Genomic DNA, 20243 nt, shown 5'->3' on the forward strand with positions numbered 1-20243 from the left:
AGTGCTGGCACACAGCGTTGCGCATGCGCACCACTGAAGTGAGCGTGTCTCCCAGACCATATGCGCATGCGCGAAGTTCCTCCTGTGCAGTGTATGTGTGGGGGTGCGGGGGGCCCGGACACAGTTTATTTATTTTTTTCTGAATACGCGTAAATGGTCTCCACAGTATGCTTGGAGCCCATGGGAGGGCCTCAGCGAGGAGCCTCCGTGGGGAGCCTCCGTGGAGTTGCCGCCGCCTTGTGACCCCTTACAGGCCCCCTCAGCGGCCCACCCTCCTCACCGAGGTTTCATTGACGGGAGAGTTTTTTTAACGGAGCAAAGGGCATTTTAAAAGCAAAATCACTGATGGGCACCCCCGTAGCATCCCCTTAACCTTCGTAAACGCCCCTTAATTCATTCCACCCCTCCATATGCCAAAATATTGCCCCGCCTTGAGGCCCTTCGGCCCCAGTGCACGGCGCACGGACTACAACTCCCATCAGCCACCGCGCGCTCCCCGTCCGGCCGTGGCCCTGCGCTCGCGAGGTACGCTGGGAGTTGGAGTCTCTCGGGGGACCCGTGTGGCGATCTCTGCCATCGGATTGGCTGCAAAACGGGCAGGGCGGGTGCAAAGCGTATTTAGGCCAATGGTGATGAAGTATGTGTGAGCGACGAGGCTTTCGGTCCAATGGAAAGAGGAGGGCGAGGTGAGCGGGAGTAAGGCGCGCGGGTTCGAAGGCGCGGGAGCGGTGGTGGCGGCGCTCAGGTGAGGGAGGGAGGGTGGCCGGGCTGGGGGTGGCGAGGCCGGGAGAGGGCGGGGGGCTCGGGAGGGGGCGGCTTGGCTTTGGTGCCGTGCCGGGACGTAGGGTTTGTGTCGGGGGAGCGAGGGGTGCGGGTGTCAGGGCCTGGCGCGGTTCTGCGGCGCCTGGGTGGGCTGAGGGGGACGTCGCTGGCCCCCGGGCCTGGTGTGGGCTTCGGGTGTGTGTGTGTGAGGTCTGGGGGGTCCCGGATTAGGGGTTTGGTGAGTTGCACCAGGCCCTACGTTCTGGTGCGGGTGGGTTGGGGGGCTGGGGTGGTGTGGGGGTGATGGCGGGGCAGTTGGGACCAGGCCCTGGTGTAGGGAGGGGGCTTCTGGGGGCTGTGGGAGGCTTTGGTCAGGTTCTCGTGGGGTCAGGGAGGTGTGGGAGGCTTTGGTCAGGTTCTGGGGAGGGGTGGGAGAAGTGTGGGGGTGCTGGGGTAAGGGGCTGGTGCCCCAGAAGGGTGCGGGTGCCTGTGGGGTGCTGGGATGAAGGCCTGATGCAATACTGGGGCGAGGGGCTGGCTGGCACCTGGACTATGAACGTTTTGGGAAGGGGTGTGTGTAAGCGGGAGCTGCTCCGCAGGGTTTGTGGGATCCTCGGGTTACTAGTGCAAATTCTAAGGATTGCTCCCCCCACGCGTGCACCTGGACTCTCCTGCCAACAGCGTGTCCTTGACTCATCTCCTCCCTTTCATCTGCACCTGATATCTTATTTCCCAGCTACCCACAGGCTTGTTATTGCTGCCCTGTGCCTCTGAGGCATTGCCCGCCGCCTCCTGAAGTTCCCCTCTATCAAGCACTGCTCTGTGCTGAGGTTGTGCGGCTCCTGCTGCAGCCACGCAGCTCCTGGCTCGATCCTCTGCCACTGCTCGTGTCCTTGGTGCTCCTGGGCTTGACGACAGCTTGTCGTGTCTGGGCTGTCACCGGTCACTGCTTCCCCAAACCCAGCAATGCATTAACGCTGGCAGGTTCTTCCCCCTGCTGGCAGATTATTGAATAAATTAATCTCTGTGGTGTTCTAGCAGTTTATGAATATTTATTATTAGTTCTTTTGGATACAGGATACTTGCTTACTCTGGAATTTCAGTTATGAAATGCCACATAACACAAAAGCAAATATTGTATGATAATTTTATCAAGCTGGAAGAGATGGAACCAACAGCGTTGAGTGTTAAACCAGTTTAAATGGCTGCTGTGTTAACGAAGGCTAAAAAAGCGTGGGTTGTGGTATTTGGCAAGAAGGGAGCTGGGGGAGAGACTCTAAAAGTCTGTTGGGTAAAGAGCAGTCTTGGCTGGAAGGTGAATGCCAATGTGAAGTCCTCATGGGAATAAACTGACCATGGATATAGGAGGAGCAAGCAGGCTTCTAGGAGTAGTGTCAGTGAGGTATGGAACAAGCTTTGTGAGAGGAGTGTGAGAGATGAAAAGTAAAATGTCTTGTATTGGGGATAGTGTGGCCAGCAGGGGCCGGGCAGGGATGGGGCCCCTGTGCTCGGCCCTGGGGAGGCCCCACCTCGAATGCTGGGCTCAGGTTTGGGCCCCTCGGGGCAAGAAGGCCCTTGAGGGGCTGGAGCGTGTCCAGAGAAGGGCAGCGGGGCTGGGGCAGGGTCTGGAGCACAAGTGTGCTGGGGGGCGGCTGAGGGGGCTGGGGGGGTTCAGCCTGGAGAAGGGGGGGCTGAGGGGAGCCCTTCTCGCTCTCTGCAGCTGCCTGAGAGGGGCTGGAGTGAGGGGGGGTCGGTCTCTGCTCCCAAGTCACCAGTGACAGGATGAGAGGAACCGGCCCCAGGCTGCGTCAGGGGAGGGTTAGGTTGGATGTGAGGGAAAATGCCTTCCCTGCCAGAGGGGTCAGGCCCTGGCACAGGCTGCCCAGAGAGGTGGGGGAGTCACCGTCCCTGGGGGGGTTCAAACACCGTGCAGCCGTGGCACTTGGGGCCATGGTTTAGGAGGCCTGGGGGTGTTGGGTTGGGGGTTGGGCTCGATCTTAGAGGTCTTTTCCAACCTAAACAATTCTATTATTCCAAAACTTTTTTCTGAATTATCTGACTCTAGAAAAAGGACTTCAGGATGTGTTTGTCCATGATGGCAGAATTGGATTTGGCCTCAGCCTCTTGATCTCTTCTGTCTGTGCTTGTTTTATGGCTTATGCTCAACTGAAACACAGCCCTGTGTTGCACTAGGCTTTGTCACACCTAAACTGCTTCCATTCAGTGTTTTCTCCCCAGTCCCTCATGTTCTTTTTCTTCTTTACTAAGTTTTTTTTCACTTGTTGTTTTTTTTCTTATTGGAAATCTGTTTTAAGGTATTAAAAATGTGTTCTTGTAGGCGCTCTGGTGAAGACATGGCAGCCGTTACCCCGCAGAAAAGGAGCCGTCATTCTTCCAATACCGATGGGTATGTTATCTTTTCATAGATCTTGGTTTTTTCCTAATAAAAACACCTTAACTGCTGGACATGGAATAAAATAGATGTTTAAAATCCTTGAGAACTTTTAATGTAGAGTGGAAAAAATAATTAAGGTGGTTCTGAGACGCAGTACTGTCAGCCCATGTTATTATTCAGTGGCTTGTATCATTTTTATATTGTACTGGGCATCTTGAGAGATTTTATCTAATATGTAGGGAAACCAAAGAGTGATCTCCACTCTGTAGCGTCGCTCGGAATTAGACATGAGAAAAAGCCATTGCGCTGAGCTGATACTCTGCAGGCCCACGTTAGGACGCTGCTTAAGGGCACTTTTATTTTTCTTTTATTAAAGCAAGGTATCTCGTTTTGGCAGCCACCTTCGTCAAGTGCGTATCCCCGTACACGACGTTTGCGCGCAGACCTAGCCTTGAGAAAGTCACAAAACCAGCAGAAACCTAAAACCTGATTGTTTAGAAACTTCAGAAATAAAACCCCTGACGTTTGCGTTCCTGTGTGGTAAAGCCTCAGCCTTTCCCATTTGACAGGGCTCTGACGTACAGTACATAAATACTGAGGTCTGCACAAATTATCTGAGTAGTCTTCTACTGTTAATAGAAAAATAGTTCCTTTGTAACATATACCTAAAAAATGATAGAATTTTTTTTTCCCTAAATCTAGTGGAGGAGAAGCCACTGGCCACGAACAAAAAGCAGAGCTTTAGATCTGAAAGAATAGCTTGTTTCTCTTTCACAACTCTACCAGTTAAACGGATTTTTCTTATGCTTGTCCTGTACTCCCCCCACAAAAATTTCAGGGTGGGGAGGGGAAAGACCAGGAGTGAAGGAGCTAAATACGTTACAACTGGGGACGGCTGAATGTGTTCTTCCTATGAACGTGTATCTCCTCTTGGGCCGTAGGCTCAGAAGCCGTTAGAGATTTACTGATGAGGTTTTAGACTCTGAAATAGCTGTTAGAGTAAGATTTCTGTGCGTGCCTTTCAGAAACTGGTGTTCAATATTGTGAGATCCCCCCGGCCTTACCAGCCTTATGTAGGGCGGTGGGAGGTGCACGAGCTTTTTCGGAGGCACAAATCTGAGTCGACAGAGTTGGCCTGAAACAAATCAAATGTGGTGGTTTTTTTTTCCCCTCCTTAAGCATGAATAGGGCTGATCCTGTCAGCAGCGTTCCAGAAAGTAGAATGACTGTTGTTCCCAGGTGCTTTAACAAGTTCAGGCAGGAAAATAGATTTGCTGTTTAAAAAAATGAAAAAGACTGTCTTAGGCCTTTAGATTTTTATATATTATATTTTGGTATTTGATATTTGTATTTATTCCAGGGCATCTACCAGCAGAGGCAACCAGGCTGAGTAAAAATGAAGTGTTATTTAAGTAAAGTAATAATTTAAGTGTTCAATAATATATGTGATGTTTCGCTCTGTAATTATTTTTACAGTTCACCCTTAGCCTTTGAGAATCCTGTGAAAAAAATGATGATAGGCTCTGCTGAAGGTCTGTCTCCACTCAAGAAATCAAGAAATAATTGTTTTGCTTCCCAAATAAAATGGTCATCGAGCTCCAGCGATGAGATGAAAGAAAATGAGGCTGTCCCGGTGAAGCCGGTGCTGTCGAGGAGGCTGGATGTTTCACCCCTTCAGGCAGCCAGTGTTCCCACAGCTGCGCAGAGGGAGTCCCTGAGGAAATTATCCCCAAAGGCCGCTTCCTCGTACAAGCCCCGTGTGCCAGTGGTGTCTTTTTATAGCAAGGAAAAGCGATACCTTACTCCTCTCGAGAGGAAGCAATTGAACAAGAACCGCTGTTCGGGTGGGAGGAACAGGGATGAAAATCTCCCAGCTGCCAGCAGGACTGAGAAGATGAACACGAACTTGAGCAGGAACGCAGCAAGCTCAAAGCCAGCCAAGCACACAGCCAGCTCCAAGCATGGCAAAACTGCCCCCAAAATGCCGAAGAAGGCGAAGGGAGAGCTCCCGGTGGGAAAACCCAGTGTGGAGAAAGAGAATGTGAATTGCCTCATAAAAAAGAAGATGGATTCGCCGTTCCGAGTCCTAAGCATGACAGTTAAACCAGCCCTGAAGCTCCAGTTGGGAGCGGCGTTCTTTTCTGCCAGGAAGAAATCGCACTCTAAAAAACCAGTTGTAGATGCCAAGTCCTCCCAGGGACCCCCCAGATCTCTGCAAGAGAACGATCGCCCCGGACCCCTGACAACTACAAAGTCCAATTCAGCTGATAGAAACAAAATTCTTGAGGCAGGCGGTGTATTGAGAAGTATTCCTGTGCCTCAGAAGAAGGAAAATGAAAACAGGGAGGGCTTTACTGACTGTGCAAATCAAGAGACAGATGTGGCGTGCGAAGGAAGAACATCTCCGCAGAAAAGCGGAAGCGCCTCCGGTCCCTTTTGCACACCCTGGTCTGCAGCTGCTGGAGAGAACGATGTGGAGAACGTGGTAAGCAGGGGTGGCGTTGGGAGCAGCGGGGGCGTTCGGGTGACACACGCATTGTTTGAGTGAGCTGCAAGTAACACGTGCTCCAGTTACTTGGGCATAGGCTGTTTATTTACATCTATTAGTGGATTTTGCCTAGGAAAACTTCCACAGATTTATTCCTGCCTTATGAAGGCATCAAACTGTGGAAAACTTTGAGGAAGTTCTTGTCAGCATCCCTGTCTCCCGCCAGCTCTGTGATGTAGTGAAATAGTTGGGAAACTCTAGGCCGGTCAGCCTCACCTCCATCCCCAGAGAAGTGATGGAGCAGTTCATCCTGGAGGTCATCTCCAGGCATGTAGAGGCAAAGAAGGTTATCACAAGTAGGCAATGTGCATTCACCAAGGGAAGCTCATGCCTGACCAACCTGACAGCCTTCTACAGTGGCGTGACTGGCTGGGTCGACGAAGGGAGAGCTGTGGGTGTTGTCTATCTCTACCTCAGTGAGGCATTCGACACTGTCTCCCATAGCATCCTCATGGACAAGCTTAGGAAGTGCAGGTTAGGTGAGAGGACAGCGAGGTGGGTTGAGAACTGGCTCAACAACAGGACTCAGAGGGTCGTGATCACTGGGGCAGGGTGTGGCTGCAGGCCCGTAACTAGTGGTGTTCCCCAGGGGTCTGTGCTGGGCCCTGTCCTGTTTAATAGATTCATCAGTGACCTGGAGGATGGGACAGAGCGTAACCTCAGCCAGTTCGCTGACGGTACCGAGCTGGGAGGGGCGGCTGATACACCAGAGGCTGTGCTGGCACCCAGCGAGAGCTGGCCAGGCTGGAGAGCTGGGCCCAGGGGAGCCTCAGGGAATTCAGCCAGAGCCAGTGCAAGGCCCTGCCCCTGGGGAGGAACAGCCCCCCGCACCAGCACAGGCTGGGGGGGACCTGCTGGAGAGCGGCTCTGCTGAGAGGCCCTGGGGGTGCTGGGGGGCAGCGGGGTGACCCTGAGCCAGCACCGGGCCCTTGGGGCCAAGGGGGCCAGCGGTGCCCTGGGGGGCATGAAAAGGCGTGTGGGCAGCAGGGCGAGGGAGGTTCTCCTCCCCCTCTGCTCTGCCCCAGTGAGGCCACACCTGCAGGGCTGCGGCCAGTTCTGGGCCCCCCAGTGCAAGAAGGGCAGGGAACTGCTGGAGCAAGGCCAGGGGAGAGCTGCCAAGGGGATCAGGGGCTGGAGCATCTCCCTCGTGAGGAAAGGCTGAGAGACCTGGGCCTGCTCAGCCTGGAGAAGAGAAGGCTGAGGGGGGATCTCATCAGTGCCTATAAATATCTGAAGGGTGGGTGTCAGGGGGATGGGGCCGGGCTCTTTTCAGCGGTGCCCAACGCCAGGCCAAGGGGCCACGGGCACAAGCTGGAACACGGGAAGTTCCCCCTGAACATGAGGACAAACCCCTTCCCTGTGCGGGTGCCAGAGCAGGGGCACAGGCTGCCCAGAGAGGCTGTGGGGTCCCTTCCCTGGAGACATTCACCCCCCGCCTGGACGCGGCCCTGTGCCCCTGCTCTGGGTGTGCCTGCTCAAGCAGGGGGTGGGATGGGATGAGCTCCAGAGGTCCCTTCCAACCCCCACCAGTCTGGGATTCTGGGACTGAATTTACAGCAGCTGAAAGGAAAGCTTCCTGTGTGATGTTTTTGCAAAAGACAATATGTTCTTTTTTCTCCCCATGGAAAAACAGCAAAGCTGAAAAGAAGTTTTTAAATGTCCCTATTTTTTTTTCTTTCTTAATAAATGTAGTAAGTGCCAACTTTGACTTCGCTGAGTTTTGGGGGAGGTCGAGCCCGCAGCCAGGGGTTCTCCCTAAGTAATTTGTCTGTCTTCAAAACGTTACCTGTTCAAAGCTGGAGGAAGGACGCGCTTTGTGCATCCTGTTGCCGTGATCCTCGAAGCCTTTCTTCTTTTTCCCCAGCCACGTGCTTCTTGGCTGGTGCAGTAGTTGGACAGAGAAAGCAAAACTGTTTCTAGAGTGTCTCTACGCAGAGATTTCGCATGGGTCAGTAGATGTTGCTTGCGGGAGCAGCCTGGGCTGTAATTCGAGCTGCTCTAGCAGGCTTTGGGCTGCTCCGGGGTTATCGTTTTAGCAATTATTTCCTCAGCAGGAACTCTGTGTACCTGTGCTGCAGCTCCCTTTGCCAAGGAAGAGAGACCAAGCCCCGGGTTCTCATGCTTTAACAAAGCAACAATGAGTTTTCCGAGCTGGTCTGTGTTTGAAGAACAGCAGGCAGGTCTGTGTTTGAAGGCATATGAGCAATTTTTATGCTTTGCTACCTTAGCAGTGAATATTTCTGGTTATAGGAAAGTGTTATTGTGGGGTTTTTTTAAACATTCGCTTGATTCACATGCAAACGTGTTTAGCCATGCCAGAATGGTTAAACTTTGCGATGAGTCTCACTTATTGCCAACCAATTAACGCTTGCCAGGCCTCGCTTTTAATTTTATGATTTGCCAGAGAGTTGTTTAGCTTGGGGCATGAATATCGCTGTCTAACGCCGGGCTCAGGTGTGGAAGGTGAGGGTGGCAACGAGACGAGCGCAAATACAGATTCAGAACAGGTTTGCAAACCCTTTCATTGCACTTAATGTCATAACTTGCTGTTGTGTTCTGGCATCTGAAATATTGGAAAGCAGGAAGAACCAGTGGAATGCTACCGTGGTGTGCTACACTGGGCGTTGAAGCAGTGAACAAGATGGGAAGCTGTTTTTATAGGGCTAATGGGTTTTATATTCCTGTGTCGGCTCAATAAAGGCCAGTTTATTGCCTTCTTTGTTCACCTGTGCTATTTTAGCGTCTCTCTTGCATTCTTGACTTGATTGTCAATATGTTTTTACAACGAGGCGTTAATAAAACACAAATGTTAGCTTGTGTGACCTCATCTTGCACATGCAGTAAAGAAAAAAAAAAGGTGAAAGCGTTTGGTTCTGCCGCAGTGGCAGTTTTTTGGATTGGCAAACTAGTTCTCAGAGGTGAACCAGAAGTGCGGAGCGTTTGAAAAGGGAACTTAGTGACTTTGTTACTGCAAACTGGGTAGAGACCAAGTCTGGCCTTGATCTAGCCTCAGGTTCTGCTACAGCCGGTTGCTTTACCTGGTGACTGTCTGGGGCTCCTGACGAGATGGGAAATAACACACGTGTTAGCTACAAAAAGAGCAGAGTTTGAGGCAAAAATCACTTTGGCAAACTTTGGTTTTTACCGAACGTCTGAGAGGCTTCCAAAAGCTGGGGAGGCGCGTTCTCTGTCTGCAGAGAATGAAGCAGAGTCCCAGAAATGCTGAGGGGGGGAGACCATACAAACCTCTATAGTTAAGATTTACTTAAAAACCAAATAACCCCCCACACACATCCTGCACTAAAACAGGAGCAGGGCAGAAGTAGGCGTTAAGGTGTTGAGAATCAAAAAAGCACGATGGCGGTTTGTCAACAGCTCGGTCAAGGGCAGGTAGAGGAGAAGTGTCGATGGTACTCCTCAAGGCTGCAAGTAACCTGCAGGAAATGAATTCTTCCTCGGTGCTGGGGTGCAACGTGTTCAGCACCACTTTTGGATTCAGTGTTCGGGTGTAACTTTAATAACGGTGAGATGGGTAGTCTGTGAAGACTGCGTTCTCTTATTGGACGATAAAGCCATTAGTAACGCTTTGTTATGTCAGTTAATGCTCGTCGTGGAGGTCACTTGAACTATATGTGATTCCGTAGCCGCTGTCTGAGAGCTTTACTGGAGAGTTTTATTTTTGCCCTGAAAAAAATTATCTTAATTTATAGGATGTTGATGAAATCAGTTCTACGACCAGCGAGTCAGATGATTGTGTTATTCTTTCAAGCCAATCCCCGCGTGAGGTGGGTAAGCGAGGTAAGTTGGATCATACATGTCTTGGTCTATGACTTGTTGCTGTAGGAAAATGAGGTGGAACGGACTTTGAAAAATCTCTTGGGTTACCTGCTTCTCCCTGGGAGGATCAGCTCTGCTGAACTCCCATCTCGTCCTATCGCTTAGTGTTTTAACAAGCTGGACAGGAAGGATGGAGATTCTGCTGCCTCCCCGCCAAATCTGTTTGAATGTTGAGGAGTTTTTATAGGATAAAAAAAAGGATAAAATAGGATGTCTAACCTCTCTTTCCTCTTTGCTTTACTACATAGCCTGTTCCCAGTAAGATTTGGGAAACTGCTGTATTTGAATTCTATTATTAAGTTTTCCCCCATTCCTTTCTCCCCGGACCATTACCCAGATTCTTTCAGCTTTCCTTTCTAAGTCTTGATTTTTAGGCCTCTGACTCTTCCAGTTCTCTGCTTTCTCCAGCCTGAGTCGTGTCTCTGGCACGGTACTCCCGGGCAGAGCTGCACCTGAGCCTTACCAGCACTGGTTAGCAGGAAGGGAGTGATGAATACATTCCACACGCAGGGAAGGCATACATTTCCACAGGAAACTTTGCGTTTGAGATGCCTTTGGCTTGAGGCCGACAATAACCCAAGTGTTTTATGTGCAGCTGCTGCCCAGAGGTTTGATCCCCCTCTCTTATTTTGCCCTGGCTTGTTGTTAAGCGTAGTGGTTCCCCTTACCCATATTTCGATCAATTTGTTTCTGCCCGTTTGCAATCTAAAAATGCTTTTTAAATTTAACTCTTAAATGCCCCTATGGGTTAGCTATTATCTACAGAGCTATAAGCATATGTTATTGTTCACTCCTGATGGTCACCGAGGAAACTCCGCTCTACCCTTTTTGTTTCGGCAGGGAATTATTAACAAGAACTATTTGAATGTGATATTCCCCCTCCACTCCCCCAGCTTTCCTCCTTTTCTTAGGGTTGGTTTACAGAGACAATATTTCCCTCCTAACGCAAGGGAATTTTCAGAAGTTATATATTAATTTTAAGACATTTATTATTTTCCCTCTTGGGAATAACAAGTGATAACAGAGAAGAAAATAGGTTGCTTAAATATTATTAAGGCAAAATAATGCGTTGGCCTCTACCTGCTGTCTCATCTCCCAAGTATGCACTAATGTGTGCCAGTATGTTTGCAGAAGTTGAGGCCGTGTTATTTTATCCTAATTTCCTGGTTTCTCCGTTTTCCCTTTTAAAAACAGGCAGCATTCCCTATCCTAGCCTCAGCAGCCCTGGGTTAAGTCAATCCTTGCTAGTCTGAAAAGGGCTAATTTATCTGAGAGTCCTCTTCACACCGTTCCCCAGCCGTGGAAGTTCATAGCTCCTTCGTGTCTTAATTGTGCTACCAATCTCAGCACAACCAGTTCTTTTATTGATGGCTGAAATAAAAAGGCGCTGAATGTTTTGTCCTCTGGTTTTAGTGTTTCCTCCTCTTTTTGGTAGCCAGAACTCCTGGGTTTTCCCCTTGCTGTTCCAGGATGCTTTCCTGCTTCCGTGGCCTTTCCAGGTAGAGCTCATCTTGCAGTTTGGTGTTTCTGCTTTCGGTCCTTCACGTTGCTGCTCTGCTTTCCCCTGGGTTCCACTCCCAGTGTGACGCCTTGGGTTTCCAGTCAGAGAAGGAGTCATGATTTAGCCTCAGTGTTTTGCCTCTTACTCCACTCCTTTCTGGCACATCTGGTCTTAATCTGTTTCTTGGATAAATTGCCAGCGCTCCTGAGCCTTCCCCCACTCCCTCCCCTTTAAGTCTTGCTTCACAGGGGAATTTATTTATCCGCTTTGGAACTCAGTGAAGTCTGTTTTCTTGAAGGTCACCCTTTCTCTGCTGTGCCTCCTCCTCTTGCCCTGCGGAGCGGCACGCGCTGTGCTGCCAGCTGCTTTTCTGTCCGCCATCTGCAGCTCTGTATAAAAGACCCCTCTTATGGTGTTTCCCACCTGTTTGTAAGGCTGCTGCCATCACGTTCCCAAAGATTGCCTGATATGATTTGCCTGCTGGGGCCTTTCCCAAGAAGTGCCTTGGCCCTCTAAGATCCTGTGTTTCTAGGAAGCCGGAGGCTTTTTGTTGTTTATTAGTGTTGTCTTCGTGACTTCTCACAATCTTTTCCACCACTGACATTAACGAGAGGCTTTTTTATTCTGTCCTATTTCCTAGGAACAACTGGTTCATCTTCACGGTATGTTTTTGGGAGGCTTTTAGGGCCATTTTTCTGCTCAAGTACTTTATCTTACTTTCTGTACATGCTTTTTCTGTAATTCATAAGAATTCTGTCTGTTTGCGAATGCAGTCAAAATACGAGAGCATAAAGCAGTCTAGTACCTAAACATTTGCACTTGAGGGAAAATATATTCCTAACTAACAATTTGTTTGGTTTTATTTACAGAAGTCTTTGCTAAGTTATCCTAAAACTTGCAGCTTGTATGCCATAACCTAGTGCTGGGCCTGCCACTTCCCAGCTTCTCTGGGATGAAGGAGCTCTAGGTTCAGGCTGCCTTAGCCAAAATAATGGCAAATGGAGAAAGCTCTGCTTGATTAACACTCTAATTAATGGCCAAGGAAACACGAAGCTACTGCAGCAGCAATTTCTGCGTGATATAATGCTTCATAATTCCAGTATGAGAAGGGAAAGCACCGGACAGCCTGATCGGTGTGCTTAGGTGGATTGAAGGTAATTATGGCTGGACACCACTCCTGAGCATAGCCTTGATATCCTGCAGCATCAACAGCGTCCCAGTACTCATTAAGCTCTTTACAGAGTTCAGTTTCACCGTTGCGTGTCATTTTGAAGTCTCATTGGTGTGTGAATTTGTTTCCCTGTATCAATGTGTTCTGCAACTAAGGAGGATTCTAAACCGCAATAACTTCACTCCTCTTTTCCAGTGTCTCCTTCAAATGCCGTTGTCTACCCCATATTCAGCGCACCTCCCACCAGCAAGAAGAGGTAGGCTAATCTTTGCCAAGTCTCTCCAAGAATGATCAGAAGTGTCGTATCTGCAGAATAATCGTGGTGGTTTTTTTTTTTTTTTAAAAAAAACATACTAGTTTTAAAAATAATAGCTTAGCTTTGTCCCAGCCCTTGTAAGGTCTGGGTCTCTGAGGGTGGTTTGGGTTTGTTTGGGTTGGTTTTTTTTTTTTTGTTTAAAGAGAAGATGAAAGATTAAATTTGCATTGGTTTAGGGGGATTCTAGGCTGTGAATAAGGAAATACATGCTTACCGCCTGTAGTAGATTTTACTTGTGAATTTGTACGTATTATTGAACTGATGGGCTTTACTTTTTGAACTAAAAAGGAAATATTGGTTTTCTCTTAGCTGTTACTAATGATAAAATCATTAGAACAAGGGGGGGGCTGTATCAGGATATCTTCATCACCAGGGCTGGCACAGCCTTGGTGTTTTCTGAGCCACGTAGAGGGGTTTATTGATTTATACTGCTTCTGCATGGCCTGTCTCCGTACCTGGAGTGTCCACAATGAGCAGTAACTTTCAGTCTTTATGTACTGGCTCTTCATCGGGGGCCTGCACCCTCCCTCAGCCAGACCAGAGACCCTCAAGAGCACTAACTACGACTTTTGAGTGGGTACCAGAGTTGTCAAAACGAATTGTTTTCACTCAGACAGTTCAGCGAGTGCAGCGGTGCTGTGTAACGTTGCCTGCTGGCCATAAATGAGCTGTCCCTCGCTCGAGTCTAATAAATGGTATGGGTTTCTGTCTGTACGCTTAAGTCTGCACCGTGGACAGCAAACGCATGTTCGTGAGATTCCTACACCTCCCTCCCCACCCAGGATGGCAGCGATGCCGCTGGCGTAGGCGTCCTTGCCAGGCTTGAAGCACTTCTGTGTTACAAGCAACCTTTTGAGTTTAAGTTTGTGTATGTCAGCTGTGTGAAAATTCCACTCTGTGTTAAACTGGGCCAGTTAAACTGTGGGTTCCTCGTTGAGTAACGCTGGAAAGGCTGACGGGGCAGGTCAGTGACTCTGCTCAGGCCGGTCTGGGGCTCTTGCAGGAACTGGCAGCTTCTCTGCCTCTGTCACGCTCGACCTCCTTTACCAGTTTAGCCTACAGTATTAATTTTTAAACTGTTGAAATGACTCACTTTTGGGGAAGGCACTGGCTTGTTAAAGTTGTACAAGCTAAAGATTGCAGAATGCTTGTTTACCTGCCTGGTGCTGGTGGTGCAGAATACCCATGTTCTTTAAATCTAGTGTCAGACCGATCCCTCTCTGCCATCAGGTTCATTGCTTTCCTATAGTAACTCTTCCCGTGAGATGCTTTTGTAAATATTACAGCGCTGTGGCTAACACTGACCAACACCTGCAGTGTTAGTACCCCGAGAAGTATGTGTGCTATGCAGAAATCGCCTAAAGTGCGAAGACCAGTAACCGTGCTGCTCAGGTGTGCTTCATATTGTGCTTTTTTAACCTGAGAAATCTTAGTAAGCAGGGCTAGGTTGCAGCATGCTCACAAGTTTTGATCCAGGTGCCGAAGACAAGACAGTAGTTGCCATAAAAATGGGTGAACAGGATTAATGGAAGCATCTGCTCCTCTTCCCGTCCTCACCTGAGGGGGTATTTCATAAACCTGCTGGGCGATGTTTGATATTCGCTGTGATGGAAATGAAGTGCAAGCACGTGGGGGCAACCTCTTTAGCAGGGCCTGCAGCGACAGGACAAGGGGTGATGGGTTTAAACTAAAGGAGGGGAGATTCAGACTAGAGAGGAGGAAGGAATTGTTCATGCTGAGGGCGGTGAAAGCCTGGCCCAGGCTGCCCTGAGAGGTGGTCGATGCCCCATCCCTGGGAACACCCAAGGCCAGGCTGGACGGGGCTCTGAGCAACCTGCTCTGGCTGAAGGTGTCCCTGCTCACGGCAGGGGGTTGGGCTGGGTGGCTTTTAGCGGTCCCTTCCCACCTAAACCCTTCTGTGATTCTAAGGTTCGATGATTCGAAACGTGAAGTTTGCTTTTTGCATCTGTAAAAAGCACGATCTTGACACACGACTTGCAAGCCCTGAGCCTCTTTATTCGTAAGGTGTAATTCTGCTCCCTGATGTCTGTGCTTCCGACGAGTTTATTTCTTCAATTAATTTGCTGTCGCATTCATAGACTTCCCATGAAAGAAGACTTATTTTCCCATGCAAGAACCAGAGCCACTAATCCCTCTCCCACATTGAATCAACTTTATACATTTCGTTAGCAATAAAAGCATTCTGAGCCGCGTTTGTTGCAACCATAAAAAAAAAAAACCCACCACTTAAAGTTGCTCCTAAAAGAGCCAAAATAAACCTTCCAAGACTTGTTGTGCTACTGTAGCCCTCTGCCACAGAAGTGTTGAAAGAGAGATCCGATTGCAACACTTGCTTCGCTTCCTCATGTGGCTTTTCAAATACCTTCCGTGGTGCAAGTGGGACCCTGGAATGTGTGGAAATCCTGGTGTTTGTGATTAACTGAAAATGTCTTGGATTTGCAGTTCCCTCGTGGGAAGCTGATGAGCGCAAGCTTTTCCTACATGAAATCTGTGCTTTGGAAATTCTCCTTAGTATCCAAATCTATAATATTGTTTGGTGTAGCTCTAAATTAGTTCCATGTGCAATTAGTAACACCCCTAACGCTGTGCTTCGCTGAAACTCGCGAAGCCCGAGATGAAACTCTAAAAATTCATATAAATCCTCCATATCTAAATCTGAAAAATTCCTCTTGGCCTTGCTTCAGTCTGCTCCCCTCTTTGGGAAGCCGTCCCTGCTAGATGGCAGAGGAGAGCTTAGCTCCAGCACCGAGGGGTTCTTCCCAAGATGCTGCTGATCCCGGGGTCTGAAGGTGGTGTTGGCATGAGGGGCTGGGACTCGTGGTGGTGAAGCAGTGGCTGTGGGGGGAGAGAGGGCCTCGGGGGTAGGTGGGTTGTGGGCTTGAGCTCAAGCAGTGGTGATTCTCGGCCAAAACCTTGTCCCGAGTTCTTGTATACCTTGATCAAATCCTAGATGAAATGGTTCATGGGTTATTGGAGTTCAGTTTTTCTTCTTCCTTTTTTTCCCCTTGAGGGGAGAGTGGCGCTGATGTGGTGTGCGCTCTAGTCAGCTTTCCTCACAAAACGGGAACACTTGAAGCTTTGTAAGATGATTTCAGATGATGCTACCTCCCCCGCTGAGCCTGGCAGGGGCAGGACCCTTAGCCTTGCCGTGTATCCCACTGCCCAAAGGACCACGGACCCCTGTGCTGCTCAGACCGAGCCACGGTACCGTGGGTTGCAGCGTGGTCACGCAGCGAGGCATGTGCTCCCTCTGCCAGCTGGGCTGACCTCCCCAGGTACTCACAGCCACATCTCCCTGTGAGCCGCTGGGGACTTCACAAACCCACGGGGCTCCTCAACCCACCCAGGGGTAGGCACATTTTGGGCATGTGATCGTACCTGTAACTTTACATACAAGTGGAACAAGTTAGGAGCATGTCTGTGGGACTGTTAAGACTAGGTTTTTTGGCTCCCGGTTGTACTCAGGTGCAGGGTCGCCAGAGCTGAGCAGCTTGCTGCCACAAAACCCTGAGCCTGCGCAGGAGCGTTTTGGGTGTCCAGACGCACGTAAGCAGCGGTTTGGGGAGGGAGCTGTTGGAAGTGGGCACCTATTTCTTCACTTGCTGTTTCCTTACTTCATAACCTGGCCCTCTGCTCCTCGGTTTGTTGTGTATCCCTTTGTTCAAGGAGCTGCTGAATTTCTGATATCCTGGCAATAGGATGCGTGTTGAAGTGGGAGAGGTGCTTAATGAAGAGTTATTTAGCTTCTGTGCAACTGTGACTCTTCCTAGAGCCCCTCTCCTTCATTCCCTCCTCCCTCCCCCAGAGGAGCTGGCAGCAGAGCTGTCACAAGGGTCGGAAGGTTCTGCAGAGGGATCTGGGCAGGCTGCATCGATGGGCCGAGGCCAACCGGATGGGGTTTAACAAAGCCAAGTGCCAGGTCCTGCCCTTGGGTCGCACCAACCCCAGGCAGCGCCCCAGGCCTGGGGCAGAGGGGCTGGGAAGTGCCCGGCGGAGAAGGCCCCGGGGGTGCTGGCTGACAGCCGGCTGGGCATGAGCCAGCAGTGCCCAGGTGGCCAAGGAGGCCACCAGCCCCCGGGCTTGTGTCAGCACTGGTGTGGCCAGCAGGGGCCGGGCAGGGATGGGGCCCCTGTGCTCGGCACTGGGGAGGCCCCACCTCGAATGCTGGGCTCAGGTTTGGGCCCCTCGGGACAAGAAGGGCCTTGAGGGGCTGGAGCGTGTCCAGAGAAGGGCAGCGGGGCTGGGGCAGGGTCTGGAGCACAAGTGTGCTGGGGGGCAGCTGAGGGGGCTGGGGGGGTTTAGCCTGGAGAAGAGGGGGCTGAGGGGAGCCCTTCTCACTCTCTGCAGCTGCCTGAGAGGGGCTGGAGTGAGGGGGGGGCTGGTCTCTGCTCCCAAGTCACCAGGGACAGGACGAGAGGAACCGGCCCCAGGCTGCGTCAGGGGAGGTTTGGGTTGGATGTGAGGGAAAATGCCTTCCCTGCCAGAGGGGTCAGGCCCTGGCACAGGCTGCCCAGAGAGGTGGGGGAGTCACCGTCCCTGGGGGGGTTCAAACACCGTGCAGCCGTGGCACTTGGGGCCATGGTTTAGGAGGCCTGGGGGTGTTGGGTTGGGGGTTGGGCTTGGTGATCCTGGAGGTCTTTTCCAACCTTAATGATTCTGCGATTCTAGCTTTGCTCTACGTGGCTTAGTTTGGGGTCTTCAATAATAAGTCACCACCCTGCCCTGGTACCTGACGTGTAATATTAGTTTTTCTCTGCAGTGACTAATTTTCATCTCTCTGGAATGATTTTCAGGGCGCAGGCTGCGCTGGATGAACTGACTTCTCCATTTGGGTCCAGCCCACCTGCAAAAACATCTCACACCTCGCAGAAAAGCAAGAAGGCGAAAGAGCTCTGCAAGCATTCCAGCGATCAGATGATCATTGTAAGGTTCCCGTCAGGGCATTCCGGGTCCTCGGAGGGGCGGCTTGGTGGTGAGGAAACAAGAAATATGTCTTGAGGCTAACCGATAAGTAGATTTCCTTACGTGCAAACCTCAAACCAACCACTCTGCGATGACTGTAACGGGGCAGAGATTAACACACTTAGCACTAGACGAGGACAGGGAGTAGCTAGGAAATAGGTTGTTATAGTTTGCCTGGGACTAGTGCTTTATTACGTTTTAGAATTCAGAAGAGATTTATGGAACGTAATAATGGGGGGAAAAAAAATAAAAACCCCAAAAGGAAACTCGGCCAAGCCTGTATGGATGCTATAGGAGCGAGTTTGGCCGGATAATTTTCCTTTCCCACGGCTTCCTGGCCCTCTGAGCGAGCAGAGTCAGCGCAGCACCGCAACCGCAGCAGCGAACGGCAGCCAGGGCAGCACGGGAGCAGGAATGTGCGACCGAGAGCCGAGCCCGAAAGGAGCTTGCTCTGGTAACGAGCGGGCGCCTCTTTAGCTCCGTGGCTGCCTTCCTGCTGTTTCCCCTTCGCTGCGGAGTACGGATCTGGGAGCAGGAGGAGGCCAAGCGGTGTTGCTGAAGGCTCGCGTGTCGTGCAGCCGTCACGCGTATGCGTTTCCAGAAAATACGCCCTCAGCGATGAGTAATGTTTCAATAAACCATTTGTTCTCACTTGGTGACATGCAGACATTTTCAAGCCTGTTTCCTGAGGGAGAAGGGCTTATGTGATCGCTCTCGTCTGCTAATCTGCCCTTTCTAGCACCTTTTGAGTCGTTTGGATGCTTTTTCTGTCAAAGTTGAGACCTCACAGATATACATATTTTGGAGTGTTTTGAAAACTGGTCCCTGTGGGAGGGAGGAACCCGATGAGTGCCTGTGCTGAGAGGAAAGCATCGGCGCCCCTGAACGAGCCCCGAGCTCCAACCCTGCCCGGCACGGCTCGGCTGCGTGTCGTAGCTGCTGGGCCCACGAGGGACAGCCTGTGGGTGCCGTGACACCACGGGGAAGCCTGAACTGGGACGTGGGGAAGGGAAAGCAGTAGTGGCCAGCGCAGGGAAATAAGGCAAGTCCTTAACAAACCAGGCTTTACTTCCCCTCACTACTTAGAGAGCAATCTGCTCTTTGCTTGCACAACTGGTGTTGGGTTCCTTCTCTTCGCCTCCCTGTGTACTGGCAGAGGTAAAAGCAAGGTCATTTTTTAGGTAACTGATGGAAAGACCATACGGGGTTTTCCTCTGGTTTTTTTGTGGTGCTCTTCTACATCAGTTCCTCAGTGAGGATGTTGCTGGTCTGTTTCAAGGCTCGTTCCAAATAATGCATTCATTGTCTTCCCTGCATGATTTAATGCTGTGCAGGTCTAAATATCCTGCAAATAAGCAAAGGCTCATCCTCCTCTTCACAAACTCAAATGAAAGCAAATACTCGAAGCTTTGATGGTTGTTACCAGAACCAATTCTCAACCTCATTCCTTAAACCAAGCGTGGTTTTGAATGGCTTCAAAGCGCTTAACTGTCTCTGTTTGTCACTAGGATGCCGGTCAGAAGCATTTTGGTGCCATAGTTTGCAAGTCGTGCGGCATGATCTACACGGCCGCTAGCCCAGAGGATGAAGCCCAGCACATCCAGCACCACGAGAGATTCCTCGAGGGACTGAGATACCTGGTAAGGTGACGGCTGCGCTGCAGCTCGGCTGAAGGCGAGGCGGGGAGGTGGTGCGCCGCAATATCCAGGTACGAAGTCGAGGCATGTGCAGGGGAATGTTTTTGCCACCCAGAGGGGAGGTTAAAGCGTGAATTAGGCCGTTCCAGCAACTGTCGGCCTTCATCAGTTTGATGAATGTGACTTGACTTTATTCCTGAAAGCTGAAGCGGTTCAGATTACAGCTTCATCTGGCAGAGTCTGCACTGAATCACTTCCTCTCTCTTGCTAGGCCACTAACTTTTTGTTTGTTTGGGTTTTTTTCCTGCCCCTCCTCCCCCTCCTTTGTGGCAGGGTTGGAAGAAAGAACGGGTTGTGGCCGAGTTCTGGGATGGGAAAATCGTATTGATTCTTCCAAATGACCCAAAATATGCCGTCAAGAAGGTACATGTTTGTTTATTTTGGGGTTTATATTGGAGATTAACTTTCTGCTGGCTCAGCTCCCAGAACTACCTCAGTGCGTGATCATACATCACTTGCCAGTGCAGGGGGCAAGCAGGAGAGGTGAGTGGGGCTGTGGCGGCGATCCACATTGCTGTGGATGCCCACCCCGATGCCTCCTAACCCTGCCCCCTGCCCGGAAGCTCTTGTTCTTAAACGACCAACAAAACCTGATGCTTTCCATCCCAAAGACTGGGGCGAGAGGTGGGTGCGCTCTGTGAGAGGTGTGGAGGGACAAAGACCTGAGCGAGAGCCTGTTCTTTAATGTTCTCTGCAAAATTAGAGCCTGGTCTTGTGTAAGGACAGGCTTAATAGGGGGAAGAAGTCCCCTTTCTGACAGCTTTCATGCCAAAGACCATTAGTTCCTAATGCGCCTCTCTCTGGTTTTGTTTTCTTAGGCAGATGATGTGCGAGAAATTGTAGATAACGAATTGGGATTCAAGCAAGTTTCTTTGCGCTGCCCAGCCAAGACTAAAACATACTTGTTTGTGTCCAACGAGATGGTCGTTGGGTGCTTAGTGGCTGAATCGATCAAGCAGGTACGTGGTGTTAGTTGTGTGGGGAGGGGGTGACGTGACGGGCTAATCACTGCGCAAGCCTGTGTATTGGGAAT

At 50.4% G+C, this 20243-nt stretch overlaps 1 protein-coding gene across 4 annotated transcripts in view; it reads left to right on the forward strand.

Moving 5' to 3' along the window:
• The window catches only part of ESCO2 (establishment of sister chromatid cohesion N-acetyltransferase 2), a 33189-nt gene that overhangs the window by 9879 nt on the left and 3067 nt on the right, over nt 1–20243 (forward strand). The window contains exons 1-9 of one of the 4 annotated variants that reach the window (XM_075086452.1): nt 9–91; nt 3101–3169; nt 4634–5642; nt 9416–9503; nt 12410–12470; nt 17345–17474; nt 19022–19153; nt 19484–19573; nt 20029–20169. In XM_075086452.1, the coding sequence (XP_074942553.1) occupies nt 24–91; nt 3101–3169; nt 4634–5642; nt 9416–9503; nt 12410–12470; nt 17345–17474; nt 19022–19153; nt 19484–19573; nt 20029–20169 (1788 nt within the window). In that variant the 5' untranslated portion in view covers nt 9–23. Of the gene's footprint in view, nt 1–8; nt 92–650; nt 746–3086; nt 3170–4633; nt 5643–9415; nt 9504–12409; nt 12471–17344; nt 17475–19021; nt 19154–19483; nt 19574–20028; nt 20170–20243 lie in introns of those variants that run through there. The other 3 variants (XM_075086454.1, XM_075086455.1, XM_075086453.1) reach the window with 3 other exon arrangements.

This window comes from Phalacrocorax aristotelis, chromosome 3, assembly GCF_949628215.1.
Source record: "Phalacrocorax aristotelis chromosome 3, bGulAri2.1, whole genome shotgun sequence".
Classification (NCBI taxonomy): Eukaryota; Metazoa; Chordata; class Aves; order Suliformes; family Phalacrocoracidae; genus Phalacrocorax; species Phalacrocorax aristotelis.